This window comes from Neoarius graeffei, chromosome 27 (assembly GCF_027579695.1).
Source record: "Neoarius graeffei isolate fNeoGra1 chromosome 27, fNeoGra1.pri, whole genome shotgun sequence".
NCBI classification, from domain to species: Eukaryota; Metazoa; Chordata; class Actinopteri; order Siluriformes; family Ariidae; genus Neoarius; species Neoarius graeffei.
Window position 1 is genome coordinate 28,939,853 of NC_083595.1, and position 18,229 is coordinate 28,958,081.

General features: G+C 43.2%; 1 protein-coding gene across 1 annotated transcript in view; it reads right to left on the reverse strand.

Annotated features, from left to right (window-relative positions):
- LOC132874717 (lysyl oxidase homolog 4) overlaps positions 1 to 18,229 on the reverse strand; it is a 74,334-nt gene that overhangs the window by 31,827 nt on the left and 24,278 nt on the right. The window contains exons 5-6 of the mRNA XM_060911074.1: positions 805 to 843; positions 512 to 722 (exon numbers count right to left, since the gene is read on the reverse strand). Coding sequence (XP_060767057.1) covers positions 512 to 722; positions 805 to 843 — 250 coding nt within the window. The remainder of the gene's footprint in view (positions 1 to 511; positions 723 to 804; positions 844 to 18,229) is intronic.

Sequence of the window (18,229 nt, forward strand, 5' to 3'; positions counted from 1 at the left end):
ATGTTAATGCTCCAGCATGAAAAAGACATTTTAGACAACTGTTTCCTTCTGCCTTTGTAGCAACACTTTGAGGAATGCCTTTCCTTTTCCAGCACGACAATGCACCTGTGCACAAAGCGAGATCCATATGAGTTGGACATGGTTTGATGAGTTTGGTGTAGAGGAACTCCAGTGGTCTGCACAGAGTCCTTACCTCAACCCCACTGAAACCTTGAGGATGAAATGGAATAGCAAATTGTGAGCCAGGCCTTCTCGTCCAACCTCACGAATGCTCTTTTAACTGAATGGGCACAAATTCCCAAAGACACACTCCAAAATCTTGCAGAAAGTCTTTCTAGAAGACTGGATGCTATTTTAGCTAAAATGTGGAGGCCAACTCCATATTAACGCACATGGCTTTGGAATGGGATGTCCAACAAGCTCGTACAAGTCTGATGGTCAGGTGTCCATATACTTTGGCCATATAGTATATTATGATAACTGACTGGACATGATGAGCAGGTGTGCTCACCTGGGAGGAGGGTGGAGCTTGAGGCTGGCCAGAGGCAGACAGGCGGGAGAACTGTGGACCAGGAACACAGCGCACCACAGTATGCATTCCACCATTACATGGCACTTCAGTACGTGCGAAAGACAGCTGAGTCTGGCATTGTGCCAAGGAGTTCTCAGTTCCTGAGCACTTCACCTTCTCCACCCAGTAACCTTTCTTACTGGCTGTAGACCTGTGAGACAGACAGAGGACATCAGATTTTAAGCATTTCAGTAATGTGCACATTACAAACTGAATAAAAGGTCATAACTCACCGTGCGGCCGGATCTGCCATCTTGGATTCCCACTGTTTCCTGAGAGAGGAGAGATTCAATAAACCATGAAATAGCCAGAAAAATATACACCAACTCCTCATACCAAATTTGAACTCAATAAATATATTCCTAAGCATAGAGACAGGCTGGTAAACATGGCATATTTTTGTGTGTTTATGTGAGGTGAAGTGCCACCCGTCCAAGATTTAGTGATTCAGACTCTTGTCTCCATGTCTTTGCCTAGCAGGCAATACTTCCAACTCCACATACATACTTGCACATATGTACACACATCAGCAGAGTGCTGCTTTACCTTATGGGGTCAGCTAAATAAATAGAAGCTGTATATATGACATAGACAAAACAAGCTGAGGAGGTTTGGTGGTTTTGTGGATCCCAAACAGACTTACAGAGATCTCAGTGTTCCCTGCTTACAGCCAGACACCCCTCATGCCTCTCCTCCTCCCTCTGTCTTTTTAATCCCTCTCTCTTTCGAGCCTTTCATTTTTCTTAACATCCATCCATCCATCCATCCATCCATCCATCCATCTATCCATCCATTATCTGTAGCCGCTTATCCTGTCCTACAGGGTCGCAGGCAAACTGGAGCCTATCCCAGCTGACTATGGGCGAGAGGCGGGGTACACCCTGGACAAGTCACCAGGTTATCGCAGGGCTGACGCAGAGACAAACAACTATTCACACTCACATTCACACCTACAGTCAATTTAGAGCCACCAATTAGCCTAACCTGCATGTCTTTGAACTGTGGGGGAAACCGGAGCACCCAGTGGAAACCCACGCAGACACGGGGAGAACATGCAAACTCCACACAGAAAGGCCCTCGCCGGCTGCTGGGCTCAAACCCAGGACCTTCTTGCTGTGAGGCGACAGCGCTAACCACTACACCACCGTGCTGCCTTTTCTTAACATAAACATATCCAATTTGCACAATTTTGTAATAGCACAAACAAGTCAGCCAAGATGTATGTAATGCTTTTAGTTTTGCACTTAAGCTACAAGGCTAATGTAGCTAATAAATAACAGATAAATGATATTATTCTATCCACATTCACTGGATATGAGCAATTGCACGCTCTGATTGGCTACTCTACTACTAGGATATCAGCTCGTATACAGTGAGAAGAGAAAAACAAAAAATGTCGGAGCGCATCAAGTCAAATATATCACTTTGTTAGCAAGTATTTAAAAGAAACAGAAATAGCTAAATAAAATAATATAGCCCCCCCATATCGCCTGTTCTACACTCCAGCCCAGTTGGTGGTGGTAATGCACCTTTAAATTGATTTGCCAACCGCCAAAAAAAGAAGAAAAGAAAATGGCGGTGCGTTACTAAACCAACCGAGGACAAAATAAAAACTCTAGTCGAAAACAAAACTAAAAAAAAAGCAACAAAATATGGAATAAAAGTATTTGTTGGTAAGAACGTATCTTTTTTTATTTTTCAGGAATTATTATTATCGTATTTTTCACAAGTTGCTACTGTTATTTTGTCGGTTTGTTTACATTCTAAGCGGAAATTATTTTGTCGGACGTTTTGGACAAAGTTTTTATTTATCGACTTTGCAAAAAATAAAAATGCTGTGTTTATCAAAATCCAGTAAATGTGGATAGAATAAAACAGTTATTCCACTCAACTTTGTCGTATATGGCTTATAGCCATCTCAATTTCGTGTAATAACTTAAATAGATTGCAAAATCTTTTCCATAAATACATACGCATATCTTCATATCATTACTTCAAATGATATTCAACAGATCTACAAATTTAATTGTAAAGTTTTTTTTTCTTTTTGCTTTTCAGTGAAACTGAACCTTCAAATGCTGATATTAACCTAATTAATGTGTTTTTGTTAGTTCTTCATTGTAATGCTGAAAAAAATTAAAGGACACTGGTCATCTTTCACAAAGCAAATTAACCTTTCACTTATCTAACTATCCTCATGAATGTAGCAACTGTAAAGCATATTGTTGCGTCTGTTAAGTCACTAGTGAGTAGGAGGAGTCAAGTTGGGCAATCAATTAAAGAAATTGGATGCAATGAGTGGAGAGGACTTTCTTACTTGCCTTGTTAAAGTGTTTGGAGCTGGTAAATCCTCATAGGCTGGTTTGTATCCAATGAAATTTAGAATGTATAAAAGTTGGAGTGCGCACAGTCAGTATTGCCACCTTGTCAAGAGAGCTACACGGCACCGGTAAGCTGCTGGTTTTATTCATTGCACTGCTTGGGTTTGGTCTGTCGCTGTGCATGACGTATTGTTTGCTTAGTTAAGTCCTCTCCTTAGTTTTTGTGACATTGTGCGTGTAACGGTGGCTTAATAGTGACTGTTGTCCTGTGCTTCCACTCGCATCATATGTTTAAAACATTTCCTGGTTGCAAAGCAAGCGGTGCATGCTGGGTAGTGTAGTCGCTTGTTGGGAAATACTTACCTGTGTTGAGTAAGCTGGTAATGTAGTCCAGTTGAGACATTGACGTACTCAGTGTGGCTTTGGCTTTATTGTGAAGAAATGAAATCAGCATTTGGCCCTATACATTTGTCATGCTGCTTTGACTTGACTTGTCAGAATGAAATGTATGCTTAGTAGTTTGTGCATAGACATTTATTTATTGGTGTCTTGATGTTAAACATATTTAGGAGCCATCAATTAAATTAATTGTTGTATTTATAGTAAAGTGCTGTTGTTTATGGATGTTTGTATGAACACTTGATTTATATGTTGTGGGTTATACTGGTATTTATCAATTGTATTGTGGTTTTATTTGACTGTGTATTATGTGGTTTACATTATCTTCATATGTGTCAGAATTGCTGGTTTACAATACAGCCTTTTGTTTCACAGGTTTATAACCTGCCAAACGCTGCTACTGTACTGCCACTAATGTACTGTACTGCCTAATACTGTAGCATGTACAGCTACTGAAGCAAATTGTGGACAAAATAAAATAAACCAAAGACGAGTTATAACCTTCCAGTGTGCTCTTTTGATGCCCCGTTCGGTGGGAAAATCAGGAAGAACCGAACAGTTATAAACCGACGCCCACTGCACCGGAGGAAGTGCAGCAAATTAATCCCTGGGACTGATTCAAAAAGGACTCAATTATTTGCTTGTGGAATAGCCAGCCTGTCACTCCTGTGCCTGCCTGCACCATTGTCCAGCCCTGCCACTGACTACATAGCCCATTGACGAGGATAAAGGAGTTCTAAAGGCCCATTGGTGGCAACAGTTAGTTCCCCGGTCAACATAAAAGGAGTTCAAGTAAAATGGCAGACTTGGATAAATTTAAAAGTACACGTTCAAGAGCACAAGCAGTATTCACCAAGAGGGCCAACGCACTCACCAAGCCAGGACTATTGGAGTCAACTGAAATTATTAAAGAATGGAAAAGTTTCAAAGCTGACTTCTCAATAGTCACTGACGCGGGGTATGAGTATGTAGAAGTTCTACGGGAAACCCCTGGTGAAGAGGCTGAAGCATGCGCAAATGAGATTGAGAAAAAGACCCAGGAGTGTGAAAATCGCTTCCTGGAAGTTAAAAGGACCACTCAAGAGACTTTCTGGAATAATTATGCTGAGGAGGCATTTCTTAAACGAGCCAGAATGGCTGAGTCTGCTGTCACACAAGCCGAGGAGGAGGAAATCAGCTCTCAAGACTCGTTCAAGGACCGCAGACTGAGGAACAGAGTCCTGGACCGTGAGATTGTGGAGCTTGGACACATGCTGATGGAGTGGGAAGAGCTGATTCCGGGACCAAAGTCCTTGGACCTGCAAATGTGTTATGGTGGACTGAAAAAGCGAGTCCTGGTATTGTGTGACAAGTTGGAGGAAGACGAAGCAGAAGAGCTGAGGAGTGGAGGAAGAAAAGGAGTGGATGGAGACATCGCTGCTGATCGAATAAAGGATCCTTCCTTCCTCTCCCTTCCTGACCTGTCGGTTGACACAAAGATAAAGCCCCGTATGAATGTCGGGGTGTCAATCATAAACACTCAGCCACCCTCCCGGCAAAGCAGCCCAAGACCAGCCCAAGTAGACAGTAATTCCAAGCCCCAAATCAGCCTTCAACGAGCACGATTGCCCACATTCTCTGGTGAGATGAGGGACTATTATCGCTGGAAGTCTGAGTGGGAGGACTTGCAGGAATTGGGCAACCCAGAAGGTGTGGACTGCATTGCAAAATTCCATCTATTAAATAGTTTAGATGAGAAGGTCAAAAAGGAGCTTGTCCTAACCAGTTGTGGATCAACTAAAGATGTGTTTAAATTGCTGGATAATAAATATGGGAACAAGGCAAAGATAGTTTTGCTCATCATTAACGAGGTCCAGTCTCTGCCCCCCATCAAAGGAAACAACCCGAGGAAAACAATCGAGCTCATTCAGGCTGTGGAAAGAGCGCTGTGCAGCCTCCAGATCCTGGGCGAAGAGGATGCTGTAAAAAACCGCATTGTTGCTCAATCCCTAGAAAGCAAGCTGCCCAGTTCTCTTAAGAAGGAGTGGATAGTGTATAAAATTGACCCTGCAAATCATTTCTCTCCACTAAATCACTTTGATTCTCTCCTGGAATTCCTAAAAAAGCAGGAAGAAATTTTGGAAGAATTGGAGCAGAGTCCAGCAGAAAAAGGCCCTGGAGGTCTCAAAGGCCACTCAAACAAAACAGTCCAGAAGTCTTTCACCAAGTCTACGGCAGGTCAAAAGGATGATCAGCTAAGCTGTCCTGTCTGTGATGATAACTCCCATGCCGGCAAGCTGTTTTCTTGCAAAGTGTTCAGAGAACAAAACTTTTCAAGTAAAATGGCCCATGTGAAAAAAATGGGGTTGTGCACTAAGTGTTTACGGTCTCACCCCAAGGATGGGAAAGGATGTACGCCCAGATTTCTCTGCCCAAAGGTAGACTGTCGGAAGGAAGGGGGTTCGGACCACAACTACCTGCTGTGTTCTAAGCCACCAACTGCTAAAAGGGACGGTAGCAGTGAAGGGCAAAGTGGCACAAGAAACCGAGGGAAGGTACCCCTGGGCCTAACCACTCAACAGGAGGTGTTCCTAGCTGAGCTCACTCCGGACCTGCGGGAAAAGTACAAGAAGGCGTTCTCAAATAAGGTGTCATCAACTGCTTGCACAGAGTACAGAGATGGGGCAAAAGAACATCCAGTGGTGATGATGCTACTGGAGGTCACCACAAACTCCGGCTGTTTAATCGGCACCTTGATTGACCTTGCCTCCGACACAAATTACATCACCCATGTGGCGGCTGATCGCCTTGGACTGTGTGGTGAAAACATTAAACTTATAGTCCATGGAGTTGGGGGCATGAAGAGGACTGTCCTGACCAAACGTTACTTCCTGCGGCTGAAAGTGAAAACTTCCAAAGGAAAAGTTGCAGTGCACAAGATCCTTTGCTATGGCCTTGAGAGCATTGCAGAGGTAACTTATGCTGTATCTCCTGAGCGGCTGCAAGAGTTCTTTCCAAATGTGTCAAGGGACGAATTGGTCCGTCCCACAAAGATAGACCTATTGATCAGTCACCGAGAAGGTCGACTTGTTCCCCAGCCAATCAACATTGTGGGGGACCTAGTACTTTGGGACGGTCCATTGGGTAAGACCGTCGGAGGAACCCATCCCAACCTTATTGAGAGGGTGGACTTGACTGTGCACCGCTCTGACACCCACCTTGCTAGGAGTATGAGGTCAGCCTCAGCTGTATACATAGACAATCATACCCCAGCAGGGAAATGCCCAAGCCTGGAGCACAGCAACGTCCAACAAGGAAGTCCTTGAATGGTTTAAGTGGGACAGCATAGGAGCGGCCTGCAGTCCTCAGTGTGGTGGCTGTAAGTGTGGCATGTGCCCCCCAGGAGGAAAAGAAATGACCCTCAAGGAAGAGCGGGATCTTGAAAAAATTGAAGACTGCCTTACTTACATGCTGGCAGACAAACACAGTAATTCTCCTCATTGGGATGCTGTATATCCCTGGAAAGGAGATCTTACAATGCTTCCAGACAATCGGCAAGCAGTGGAGGCAACATTTAAAAATATGGAGAAACGTTTGGAAAAGGAGCCTGCATGGAAGTCTGCATACCGGGACCAAATCAATGAAATGGTCTCCAGAGGAGCTGCTGTGAAACTTTCACAGGAAGAAATTAATGTTTGGAAGGGGCCCAAATGGTATATTAGCCATCTCGTCGCCCCTAACCCTCATTCTTCTTCAACCCCTGTAAGAATTGTTTGGAATAGCAGTCAGGAGTTCCATGGCATTAGTCTTAACGATCTCCTTCACAAAGGCCCTGATGTCCTCAACCCCATTAGGGGAGTCCTTTTGCGGTTCAGAAGTGGACGTTATGCTGCACTGGGTGATGTTAAGAAAATGTATAACTCAGTGTGGCTTAAAGGCAATGAAGTCCACCTCCATCGTTTTCTATGGAGAGACAACCCAGAAGATGACATTGAGGAGTATGTAGTCGTTAGGGTCAATATTGGCAACAAACCTGCGGGTTGTATCGCCCAAGTTGCCATGAAGGAAACGGCCAGCCTTCCTCAGTTCGCTAACATGGCTGAAGAACGGCAAGTCCTAACTGAGGACAGTTATGTGGATGATATTCTAACCTCCCACAATCTTGAGACTTTGAAGAGGATCATTAAAGGAGTGGAGGAAATTCTGGAAGCAGGAGGCTTCTTTCTTAAGCCTTGGGTCCTGTCTCATCAAAGTGGGAGGAGTGAAGATCTTTCTGGTCCCAGTGAAGATGGTGCTGCACCCAAGACACTAGTACTGCCTAATCAAATGTCCGATAGTGAGAACAAAGCACTTGGCGCTGGCTACGAACCCGGAACAGACCAACTTCGGCTTCTCACATCTGTGAACTTTTCAAAGAAAAGGGGAAAAATGAGGACTGGACTCAATCTGCATATGGATGAAGTCAGGGAAGAAACGCCCAACCCCCTGACTCGACGTATACTCCTTAGTCAGATTGCTGGGTTCTATGACCCAATTGGTCTTGCCTCACTAGCAAAGCAGAAGGGAGTGATGTTGGTTAGGGAGTCATTCCAGGAGGCTGGTAAGAACAACCAGGACACGTGGGATGTCCCACTTTCGCCCAAGCTTCGAGATGCTGCAGTAAACCTTTTTGAAGAATATGTGAGACTGGGCCAGATTAAGTTTAATAGGAGCCTTACACCACCTGATGCCTTGGGCCCACCGATGGAAATAACATTCTCTGATGGAAGCGAGTCCTCATATGGAACTGTACTCTATCTCCAGTGGGAGACTAATGGAGAAGTCATAGTGACCTTAGTAGAGTCAAAAGCGAAGCTGACACCCCTTGATCAAAAGGGAGATGTGATAAAGGTGGAACTATGTGGTGCGGTTTTTGCTACTCATCTTAAGAAGTACTTTGAAAAGCATTGCTATATAAAAGTCAGGTGCTGGATTCACTTTGTGGACAGCCAGACAATCCTGGCAGCCATACAGAAAGACAGCTACGGTTACCAGACCTTCTTCGCTAACCGAATTGGTGAGATCCAGAAGGATACTCAAGTGGAGGACTGGAGATGGATCGAAGGCAACCGAAATATCGCTGATATACTTACCAGAGGTGCAACTCCTGAGGAACTCGATGAAGGCTCAGAATGGCAACAAGGCCCCAAATTCTTGCAATTGCCTGAATCAGAATGGCCAATGAAGATGGTCAATGAAATCATATCTTCTGCTGCTGAAGTTGTGAGAAAATTGCAGCGAAAGGCCTTTTCGGCAGTGGCTATTTGGGCCCAGTCAAAAGTGAAAACTGAGTCCAACACCACAGAACACCCTGACATCAAGGATGAAGGAGCCAAAGATGGATCGCCTCCACAACATGTATCAAGTACAGTATCTGCAGACAGACAAATACCCTGGGGAATTGGGCTGGTGTGCCTTGTCAATCCCGAGCGCTTCAGTTCTCTGTCCAGATTGTGCGCTGCAATAGCATGGACGCGACGAGCTGCAAAAGTTTGGCTGGGAAAATGCCAGGTCTCTGTGCATCCAAAGTGGGAGGTAACTCGCCCTGCATTGTCTGCTGAAGAAAGGGCACAAGCCTTCCAAGACCTGGTCCTTGCAGTCCAAAATGGCAGTCAGTTTCTGGACTCAACATTGAACCGCTTGGTTGTGTACAAGGACAAGAAGTCAGGACTCCTCCTCTGTGGAGGCAGAATCCAGTCCTGGACTGTAGATGGAGCAGCTGTTCCTCTCCTCCCCTTTAAATCCTGGATCGCGACCCTGGTGGCAAGAGAAGCGCATGATGAGAATCATGAAGGTGTTGCTGCCACTCTATTACGCACCAGAAAAAGGACGTGGATTGTACAAGGGCGGAGAATAGTGAAGAAAACTGTTATTAACTGTGTCAAAAAAAAAAAAATGTTGTGATGTATAATGGGTTTGGCTGTGACCTCCTTGAATCATTTTTTGATTAGTCGGTCAAGTGGGAGGTGTTGCGTCTGTTAAGTCACTAGTGAGTAGGAGGAGTCAAGTTGGGCAATCAATTAAAGAAATTGGATGCAATGAGTGGAGAGGACTTTCTTACTTGCCTTGTTAAAGTGTTTGGAGCTGGTAAATCCTCATAGGCTGGTTTGTATCCAATGAAATTTAGAATGTATAAAAGTTGGAGTGCGCACAGTCAGTATTGCCACCTTGTCAAGAGAGCTACACGGCACCGGTAAGCTGCTGGTTTTATTCATTGCACTGCTTGGGTTTGGTCTGTCGCTGTGCATGACGTATTGTTTGCTTAGTTAAGTCCTCTCCTTAGTTTTTGTGACATTGTGCGTGTAACGGTGGCTTAATAGTGACTGTTGTCCTGTGCTTCCACTCGCATCATATGTTTAAAACATTTCCTGGTTGCAAAGCAAGCGGTGCATGCTGGGTAGTGTAGTCGCTTGTTGGGAAATACTTACCTGTGTTGAGTAAGCTGGTAATGTAGTCCAGTTGAGACATTGACGTTCTCAGTGTGGCTTTGGCTTTATTGTGAAGAAATGAAATCAGCATTTGGCCTTATACATTTGTCATGCTGCTTTGACTTGACTTGTCAGAATGAAATGTATGCTTAGTAGTTTGTGCATAGACATTTATTTATTGGTGTCTTGATGTTAAACATATTTAGGAGCCATCAATTAAATTAATTGTTGTATTTATAGTAAAGTGCTGTTGTTTATGGATGTTTTGTATGAACACTTGATTTATATGTTGTGGGTTATACTGGTATTTATCAATTGTATTGTGGTTTTATTTGACTGTGTATTATGTGGTTTACATTGTTATCTTCATATGTGTCAGAATTGCTGGTTTACAATACAGCCTTTTGTTTCACAGGTTTATAACCTGCCAAACGCTGCTACTGTACTGCCACTAATGTACTGTACTGCCTAATACTGTAGCATGTACAGCTACTGAAGCAAATTGTGGACAAAATAAAATAAACCAAAGACGAGTTATAACCTTCCAGTGTGCTCTTTTGATGCCCCGTTCGGTGGGAAAATCAGGAAGAACCGAACATCACATACACCGAATACACAGTTTAAACGTCCGTTTTAAAACGCTGGCTACGATTTCCTGTTTTTACTTTGCACTACAGGTGCAATCGTGACCGTGACATCATGGAGTTTCAATTCAAAGAAGTCAGAGAGAAAGTCTGATTCAGAGTGAGAATTACTTGAGCCTGAGTGCTGTTCATATTAAATTTTCCTGAAGAAGCAAAAGTAAGACAACAAATATGTCTTCGTCAACTGACTGCATTTGGGGTAAGAGGAAAATTGTCAAAAGAGTGCTCTATGTGTCAAAACCAGCCCTTAAAAACATTTTCAGCTCTTTTGTGCCTATTTGACTAAAAAAAAGAAAAACCAGCCATGCAGGAACCACGAGGGACTGCAGAAAGCTGAGAGGCTAATGGGTATTTAAGCTAAATATAAGCACAAGTTACTGATGATTTTAAGCCACCAGGCTGGCGCTGATTGGGAGCCATACACCACATAAGGGATAAAAAAGCATGGCGGTGCTCCATACCCGGTTAACAGGGTTACAACACAGCTTTCTTGAGCAAACAAATCTTAGACTGTCACCTTTTAGTCTGAAGCTAAATGGAAACTCTTAATCTAGCTAGAAATTATAGGTATCGTGCTAATACAGAACACCATTCATCAAATTCAACAATGTCAGGAACATTTTGTAAATTTACAGGCCTGCATCTCAGGTTGTACCACACACACACACACACACACACACACACACACACTCTCTCTCTCTCTCTCTCTCTCTCTCTCTCTCTCTGTCTCTGCCATGAGAGAAGCAAGCCTCACACACTGCCGTCTACCCAGGAGAAACACATACAACGTGTGTGTTGGTGGTCTGGTCTGGTTTAGGCCATGGTTTTTCCAGAAGTGCTCATTTGCCACTTGTACACCTACGTGAGGTTTTCATCACAGGTTTACAGCTTAGAAAAAAAGGAGAGGAAAGGAGTTTAGAAAAGATTCAGACAAAGTGAATTCATTTTTGAAATATAAATTTATTCATCTAGCTGATGCTGTTAGTAGCCCTTGGGAAAGTTCATGAAGGGCACAATGGCAGAAACCATCAAACCACGGATTTACTGAGTCATAGCTAATTTCTTTAGTGGCTAATCTGTGTTCGGGAGGAGAGAGATGGCTGTATTACCCTTCCTTTAATGTGGTTTCACAGTAAGCATGGCTGACAGGAGACGCTGTCTGTGCGAGTGGTTTTGTGTTTAGTGTGAGAGGGGGAAAAGTGAGAGTTTTGTAGTCTGGAGTAATGCAGGTGCATAGAACATTAATCTGATCCTGAAGCACACTGTTTGCACCAGACAAATAGTGTAAGTATGAAAATGATCCTCCCATACTTTAAAAGCCGTCTGTTTAGATCACAGAGACATTTCTGAGCATGTTCATGTCTCCTAGGGAATCAGATAGAATTGTGAAAGACTTAGACAACACACACTACTTTCACAGTGACCCTGTTACTTTTAAGAGTTCATTTCAGAAAAACACAACAGCTACATATGCCTTTGTCATATACATATATATGTCATATACAGTGTCTTGCAAAAGTATTCCTCCCCCTTGATGTTTGTCCTGTTTTGTTACATTACAAACCGGAATTAAAATGGATTTTTGGAGGGTTAGCACCATTTGATTTACACAACATGCCTACCACTTTAAAGGTGCAAACCCAGAGGAAAGGAAATTTTAAAATGAGATCTCTTCTCTTTCTCAATTGTTTCTCCTAGACAATAATGAGATCATAGTGATTAAAATGAGATTATTGCTTTTGTCTCCTGCTTCTCAGGTTTGTCTCTGGAGCAAAAGAGTTAAGTTCTCATTGTAGACTCCCTTTAATCTACAAATAAGTTCTCAACAATGTTTTAAATAATGCTCAGAGTTGACCAGTTTATACATCTCATACTTTACTCAGGCTCATCCACCAGAGAGCTCTCTGTAAACTCACACAATTCTCATTTCAGATCTATTTGGTGAGTCTCAGATTAGGCTCCGTCAGTTTTGTAAAAGAGGTCTCTACACAATCTTGAACCATTCTCATTCTAGTCATCTCAGTTTGGTCCTTTTTTGATTTACAAAAGAGATCTCAACAAAGGCTTAAACAATACTCAGATTAGAGGTCTGCGCGGGACAGGATTTTCAGTCCCGCTCCTGCCCGCTCCCGCCCACTCCCGCAAAGAATTATGATTTTCAGTCCCTGCCATATTTTGTCCCGCATGATGAAGACGTTCACATTATTTCTCACAAAAGTTCTTGTCATTGGCTTGGGGAATTAAACATGCTGAAGTTAGCTGAGCTCTCCACTGACCGATCCTTCACCTAGCGCACGTAGCGAGGGTGCGCGTTGCCAGGCGGCATGCGCAGCTGAGGCTTTACAGAGATACCCAACACACCTACCAACATCTACAGTGGATATTAAGAGTATTGTACATTGCACATAGCTTATGTCACTCCTCACATTTACATTCTAGGAAATACAAGTAGGCCTATAAGAAATTAATATAATTTAAAGACACAGCGTGATGGTGCCCCGCCCCCTACTTTCTTTTTAAAGCAGCACTTACTTCTGAAGCACTGTGAGCTTCACTAGAGGAGCTCTGCTCTTCTGCCATGATCGGAGATCTCAAACACGAAAGAGCGGAAAGGAATCGGAAACGTACGCGAGATTAGACCACATCCGCAAATTTAGGCATCTTAAAATGTTTTTATTAATGCCAAATAAAATATCCAGCACAAATTATATATGATAGACTGTGGCAGCGGGGGCGTGGCCAAGCAGCAGTCTGTGAATGGAGGGCGGGGTCGGGGAAGGTAAGTGGCTAGGTCATTACACCTGATGTCAGTGTGTGTGTGTGTGTGTGTTTGTTGCAGGGATGGAGTATAAAGGGAGGGGGAGAGGAGAGAAGAAGCTCTCCCCGACCACAACACTTGTGTGAGTGAGTGAGAGAGAGAGAGAAAGAAAGAAAGCCAAATAATGTGCGTGTGTGTAAACACAAACTCTCGCCTGCCGTGCTTCTGTGCTCCACCCACACCGGGGTTTACTACAGTGGTGCTGAAACCGGGGACTGTAGTAAACCCCGGTGTGCAGGGCCGTAACCAGGATTTTTCAAATACCAAGCTCAAGCATGGCTGACAGCACCGAAGGCCCCCCTGGCACAACTTAAATAAATAAATTATAAACCAAGGATAGATTTGGTGGTGGACACATTTATTTTAACAATTCTACAACTGTGGCACCATAAGTGTGGTGTTTTATCTGACATAAAAGTAGAAAGGTAGTGAACTCTTGAACTGAGTATACATACCTAAAGTACCAGTTACCTAAAGTATTGGCATTATTTACATTGCAGCATACACATGACAGAAAGGGTGTGAACTGCTGAATTGTAAACTTTAGTATTACACCTTATAATAATTGTGTGTGTGTGTGTGTGTGTGTGAGAGAGAGAGAGTGACTGAGAGTTTGTATGTTATTTGTGGGTGTCTGTATGTGTAGAGACATTCTGAGCAGTAATGTAAAGGCATCAGTCTATCTGGCTGTCTTGAATTGAGATCCATTTGCATGCATTCTCTGAAACAGAGTGTTCTCACCATTGCCTGTAATGTAAGTTTGGCTCATAACACATTTACTTCAACAATTCTAAAACTGTGCCATCATAACTGTGGAGTTTTGTCTGACATAAAAGTCAAAACTGAACTGAACTGAGTGTATTGCTCAGCTACCTGAAGTATTGGCATTATTTACATTTCATTATCTTAAATTACATTAGAATGTAGGGCTATTAGTTCTGTGTGAAGACTATGCATTAGAGAGAGTGTGTGAGAGTGTATTATTTGTGTGTGTGTCTGTGTGAGTGAGTGAAAGAGAAAGAGAGAGTTCTGAGAGAGAGAGAGAGAGAGTTACTCAAACAAGCCCGTTTACTCAGCCCTGCACAGGGCTGCCTGTGACAACGTAGTTTTGAATGTTTCTCGATTCGAAATGCTAACTAAAATGTAATAGGCAATGACAATGAAACGTTTCCCCTTGGAAAGTTGGCATGACACCGCTGAACGGTCTGCCACTGCACTGACAATATTTTCTCACCTTCCCTCCTTCTCTTTCCCTGCTCTTCTGTTGGCTGTCCAAACCTTAATTTAGTTTGTTGCAACGTTTTCATTTTGCACTCAGGTAAAGCTCTATAATGCGATGTGACTATTAGCCTACGTTAGGTTAGGTAGGCATATGTGATAGAGCGTAGACTACACCCTGCCTGTTTTATCCAAAACCCAACTTCCCCGGCCGACACTAGTATAGGCTACGTCGCGTGACGCTGCGTTAGACACGGCAACGATAGAGATAGAGGCTGAGAGATTTCAGATGACATCAGACAAATGTGAATTTTATTGGGGGGAAATACAGATGACATGTGGATGTGGATGCTGCGTTTTACATTGATCACTGCTCGAATTCAGTGTAGACCAATTTTAAATTTCTGAAAAAAATACCGAGGACATGACCTCGGTGTCCTCAATGGTAGTTACGGCCATGCCGGTGTGGGTGGAGCACAGAAGCACGGCAGGCGAGAGTTTGTGTTTACACACACGCACATTATTCGGCTTTTCAGCTTTCTTTCTTACTCACTCACTCACACAAGTGTTGTGGTCGGGGAGAGCTTCTTCTCTCCTCTCCCCCTCCCTTTATACTCCATCCCTGCAACAAACACACACACAAATTGACATCAAGTGTAATGACCTAGCCACTACCTTCCCCGACCCCACCCTCCATTCACAGACTGCTGCTTGGCCACGCTCCCACTGCCACATACACATAAATTAATAATTTATAAATTTTATTTTAAACACGTTTTTAGTTAGCGGGACTGCAGCTTATCACCTCTCCCGCCCTCTCCTGCATTGTGCACTCCCGCCCGCGCCCGCATTGTGCACTCCCCCTCCCGCCCGCGCCCGCAATGAGCTTTCAAAATTTGTCCCGTGCCGCACTGCTTTGCGTCGGGTCCCACGGGACTCCCGCGGGAGTGCAGGGCTCTAATCTCAAGTGTAACTCCTCCTTCTCAACAGTTTCTCATTGCAATGTCTCCTCATTTGCTGTATTATTTCTCCTAAGGAGAAACAAGTTGTAAATGAGACTACACTCAAACGTACAAGAGACCTCCCCTATTTCTCCTGCTTCTCAAACTAATATCTCTTTTGTGACTCCTACTTGTCTCATTGCTATGTCTCATCTTTTGCTTCTTTTATTTCTCCTAAGGCAAAATTAGGTGAAAGAACTGTGACAAAAATAATACTTAAATGATCCTTAAAAGAGAATCACCATTTTGTCTCCTGAGCAACAGAAGGGATACAAATGAGAAACAAAATTTTCCTCTGAGAATTGTTGTTTTATTGTGACACAAACAATAATTAAGATAAAAAAAAACAGAAATCTGTGTGTACATAGGTATTCACCCCCCAAAGCCAATACTTTGTAGAGCCACCTTTTGCTGCAATTACAGCTGCAAGTCTCTTGGGGTATGTCTCTATTAGCTTTGCACATCTAGCCACTGGGATTTTTGCCCATTCCTCAAGGCAAAACTGCTCCAACTCCTTCAAGTTAGATGGGTTGTGTTGGTGTGCAGCAATCTTCAAGTTATGCCACAGATTCTCAATTGGATTGAGGTCTGGGCTTTGATTAGGCCATTCCAAGACATTTAAATGTTTCCCTTTAAACCACTCCAGTGTAGCTTTAGCAGTATGTTTAGGGTCATTGTCCTGCTGGAACGTGAACCTTCATCCCAGTCTCAAACCTCTGGCTGACTCAAACAGGTTTTCCTCCAGAATTGCCCTGCATTTAGTGCCATCCATCTTTCCTTCAGTCCTGACCAGCTTTCCCGTCCCTGCAGATGAAAACCATCCCCACAGAATGATGCTGCCACCACTGTAGGAATGGTGTTCTCAGGGTGTTGGGTTTGCACCACACATGGCGTTTCCCATGATGGCCAAAAAGATGATGCTCAGTTTTCACCTTTAAAGTGGTAGGCTTGTTGTGTAAATCAAATGGTCCAACCTCCCCCCAAAATCCATTTTAATTCCAGCTTGTAATGTGACAAAACAGGACAAACACGAAGGGGGATGAATAGTTTTGCAAGATACTGTACATATACTTATGTCAGTGGGACACAGAGGTACTGTTGGGCTTTTGTTTTTAGATTGGTTACTTTGAATAAAACTGAATATAGGAATAATGAAAGTGTATGCTTTTCAGTATGTTCTTGTTTTCCAGCTGTATGGATGTCTCCTTGGTGTTGAATGTGATTGGTTGGGATCTGGGCCAGTTACAGTACTTGTCTGGGAAAAAAAGCAAAGTGTCTCAGTAACAAAAGATTTTAACTTGACCAATTCACTTAATTTGATCGATCATGGGGCTGCACAGTAGTGTCGTGGGTACCATTGGCACCTCACAGCTTCAGGATCCCTGATTTTACTGTAAGATTCATGTGTTCTCCTATTGTCCATGTGAGTTTCTTCCAAGTTCCCCAGTCTTTTCTCATCTCCAAATGACATGCCAGTAGCTGGATTGGCAAAGGCAGACTGGTAGGTACAGTGGTGCTTGAAAGTTTGTGAACCCTTTAGAATTTTCTATATTTCTGCATAAATATGACATAAAACAGTCAGATTTTCACACAAGTCCTAAAAGTAAAGAGAACCCAGTTAAACAAATGAGACAAAAATATTATACTTGGTCATTTATTTATTGAGGAAAATGATCCAATATTACATATCTGTGAGCAGCAAAAGTATGTGAACCTCTAAGATTAGCAGTTAATTTGAAGGTGAAATTAGAGTCAGGTGTTTTCAATCAATGGGATGACAATCAGGTGTGAGTGGGCACCCTGTTTTATTTAAAGAACAGGGATCTATCAAAGTCTGATCTTCACAACACATTTGTGGAAGTGTATCATGGCATGAACAAAGGAGATTTCTGAGGACCTCAGGAAAAGCGTTGTTGATGCTCATCAGGCTGAAAAAGGTTACAAAACCATCTCTAAAGAGTTTGGACTCCACCGATCCACAGACAGATTGTGTAGAAATGGAGGAAATTCAAGACCATTGTTACCCTCCCCAGGAGTGGTCAATCAACAAAGATCACTCCAAGAGCAAGGCACGTAATAGTCGGTGAGGTCAGAAAGGACCCCAGGGTAACTTCTAAGCAACTGAAGGCCTCTCTCACATTGGCTAATGATAATGTTCATGAGTCCACCATCAGGAGAACACTGAACAACAATGGTGTACATGGCAGGGTTGCAAGGAGAAAGCCACTGCTCTCCAAAAAGAACATTGCTGCTCATCTGCAGTTTGCTAAAGATCACGTGGACAAGGCAGAAGGCTACTGGAAAAATGTTTTGTGAATGGATGAGACCAAAATAGAACTTTTTGGTTTAAATGAGAAGCGTTATGTTTGGAGAAAGGAAAACACTGCATTCCAGCATAAGAACCTTATCCCATCTGTGAAACATGGTGGTGGTAGTATCATGGTTTGGGCCTGTTTTCTGCATCTGGGCCAGGACGGCTAGCCATTATTGATGGAACAATGAATTCTGAATTATACCAGCAAATTCTAAAGGAAAATGTCAGGACATCTGTCCATGAACTGAATTTCAAAAGAAGGTGGGTCATGCAGCAAGACAATGACCCTAAACACACAAGTCGTTCTACCAAAGAATGGTTAAAGAAGAATACAGTTAATGTTTTGGAATGGCCGAGTCAAAGTTCTGACCTTAATCCAATCGAAATGTTGTGGAAGGACCTGAAGCGAGCAGTTCACATGAGGAAACCCACCAACATCCCAGAGTTGAAGCTGTTCTGTACGGAGGAATGGGCTAAAATTCCTCCAAGCCAGTGTG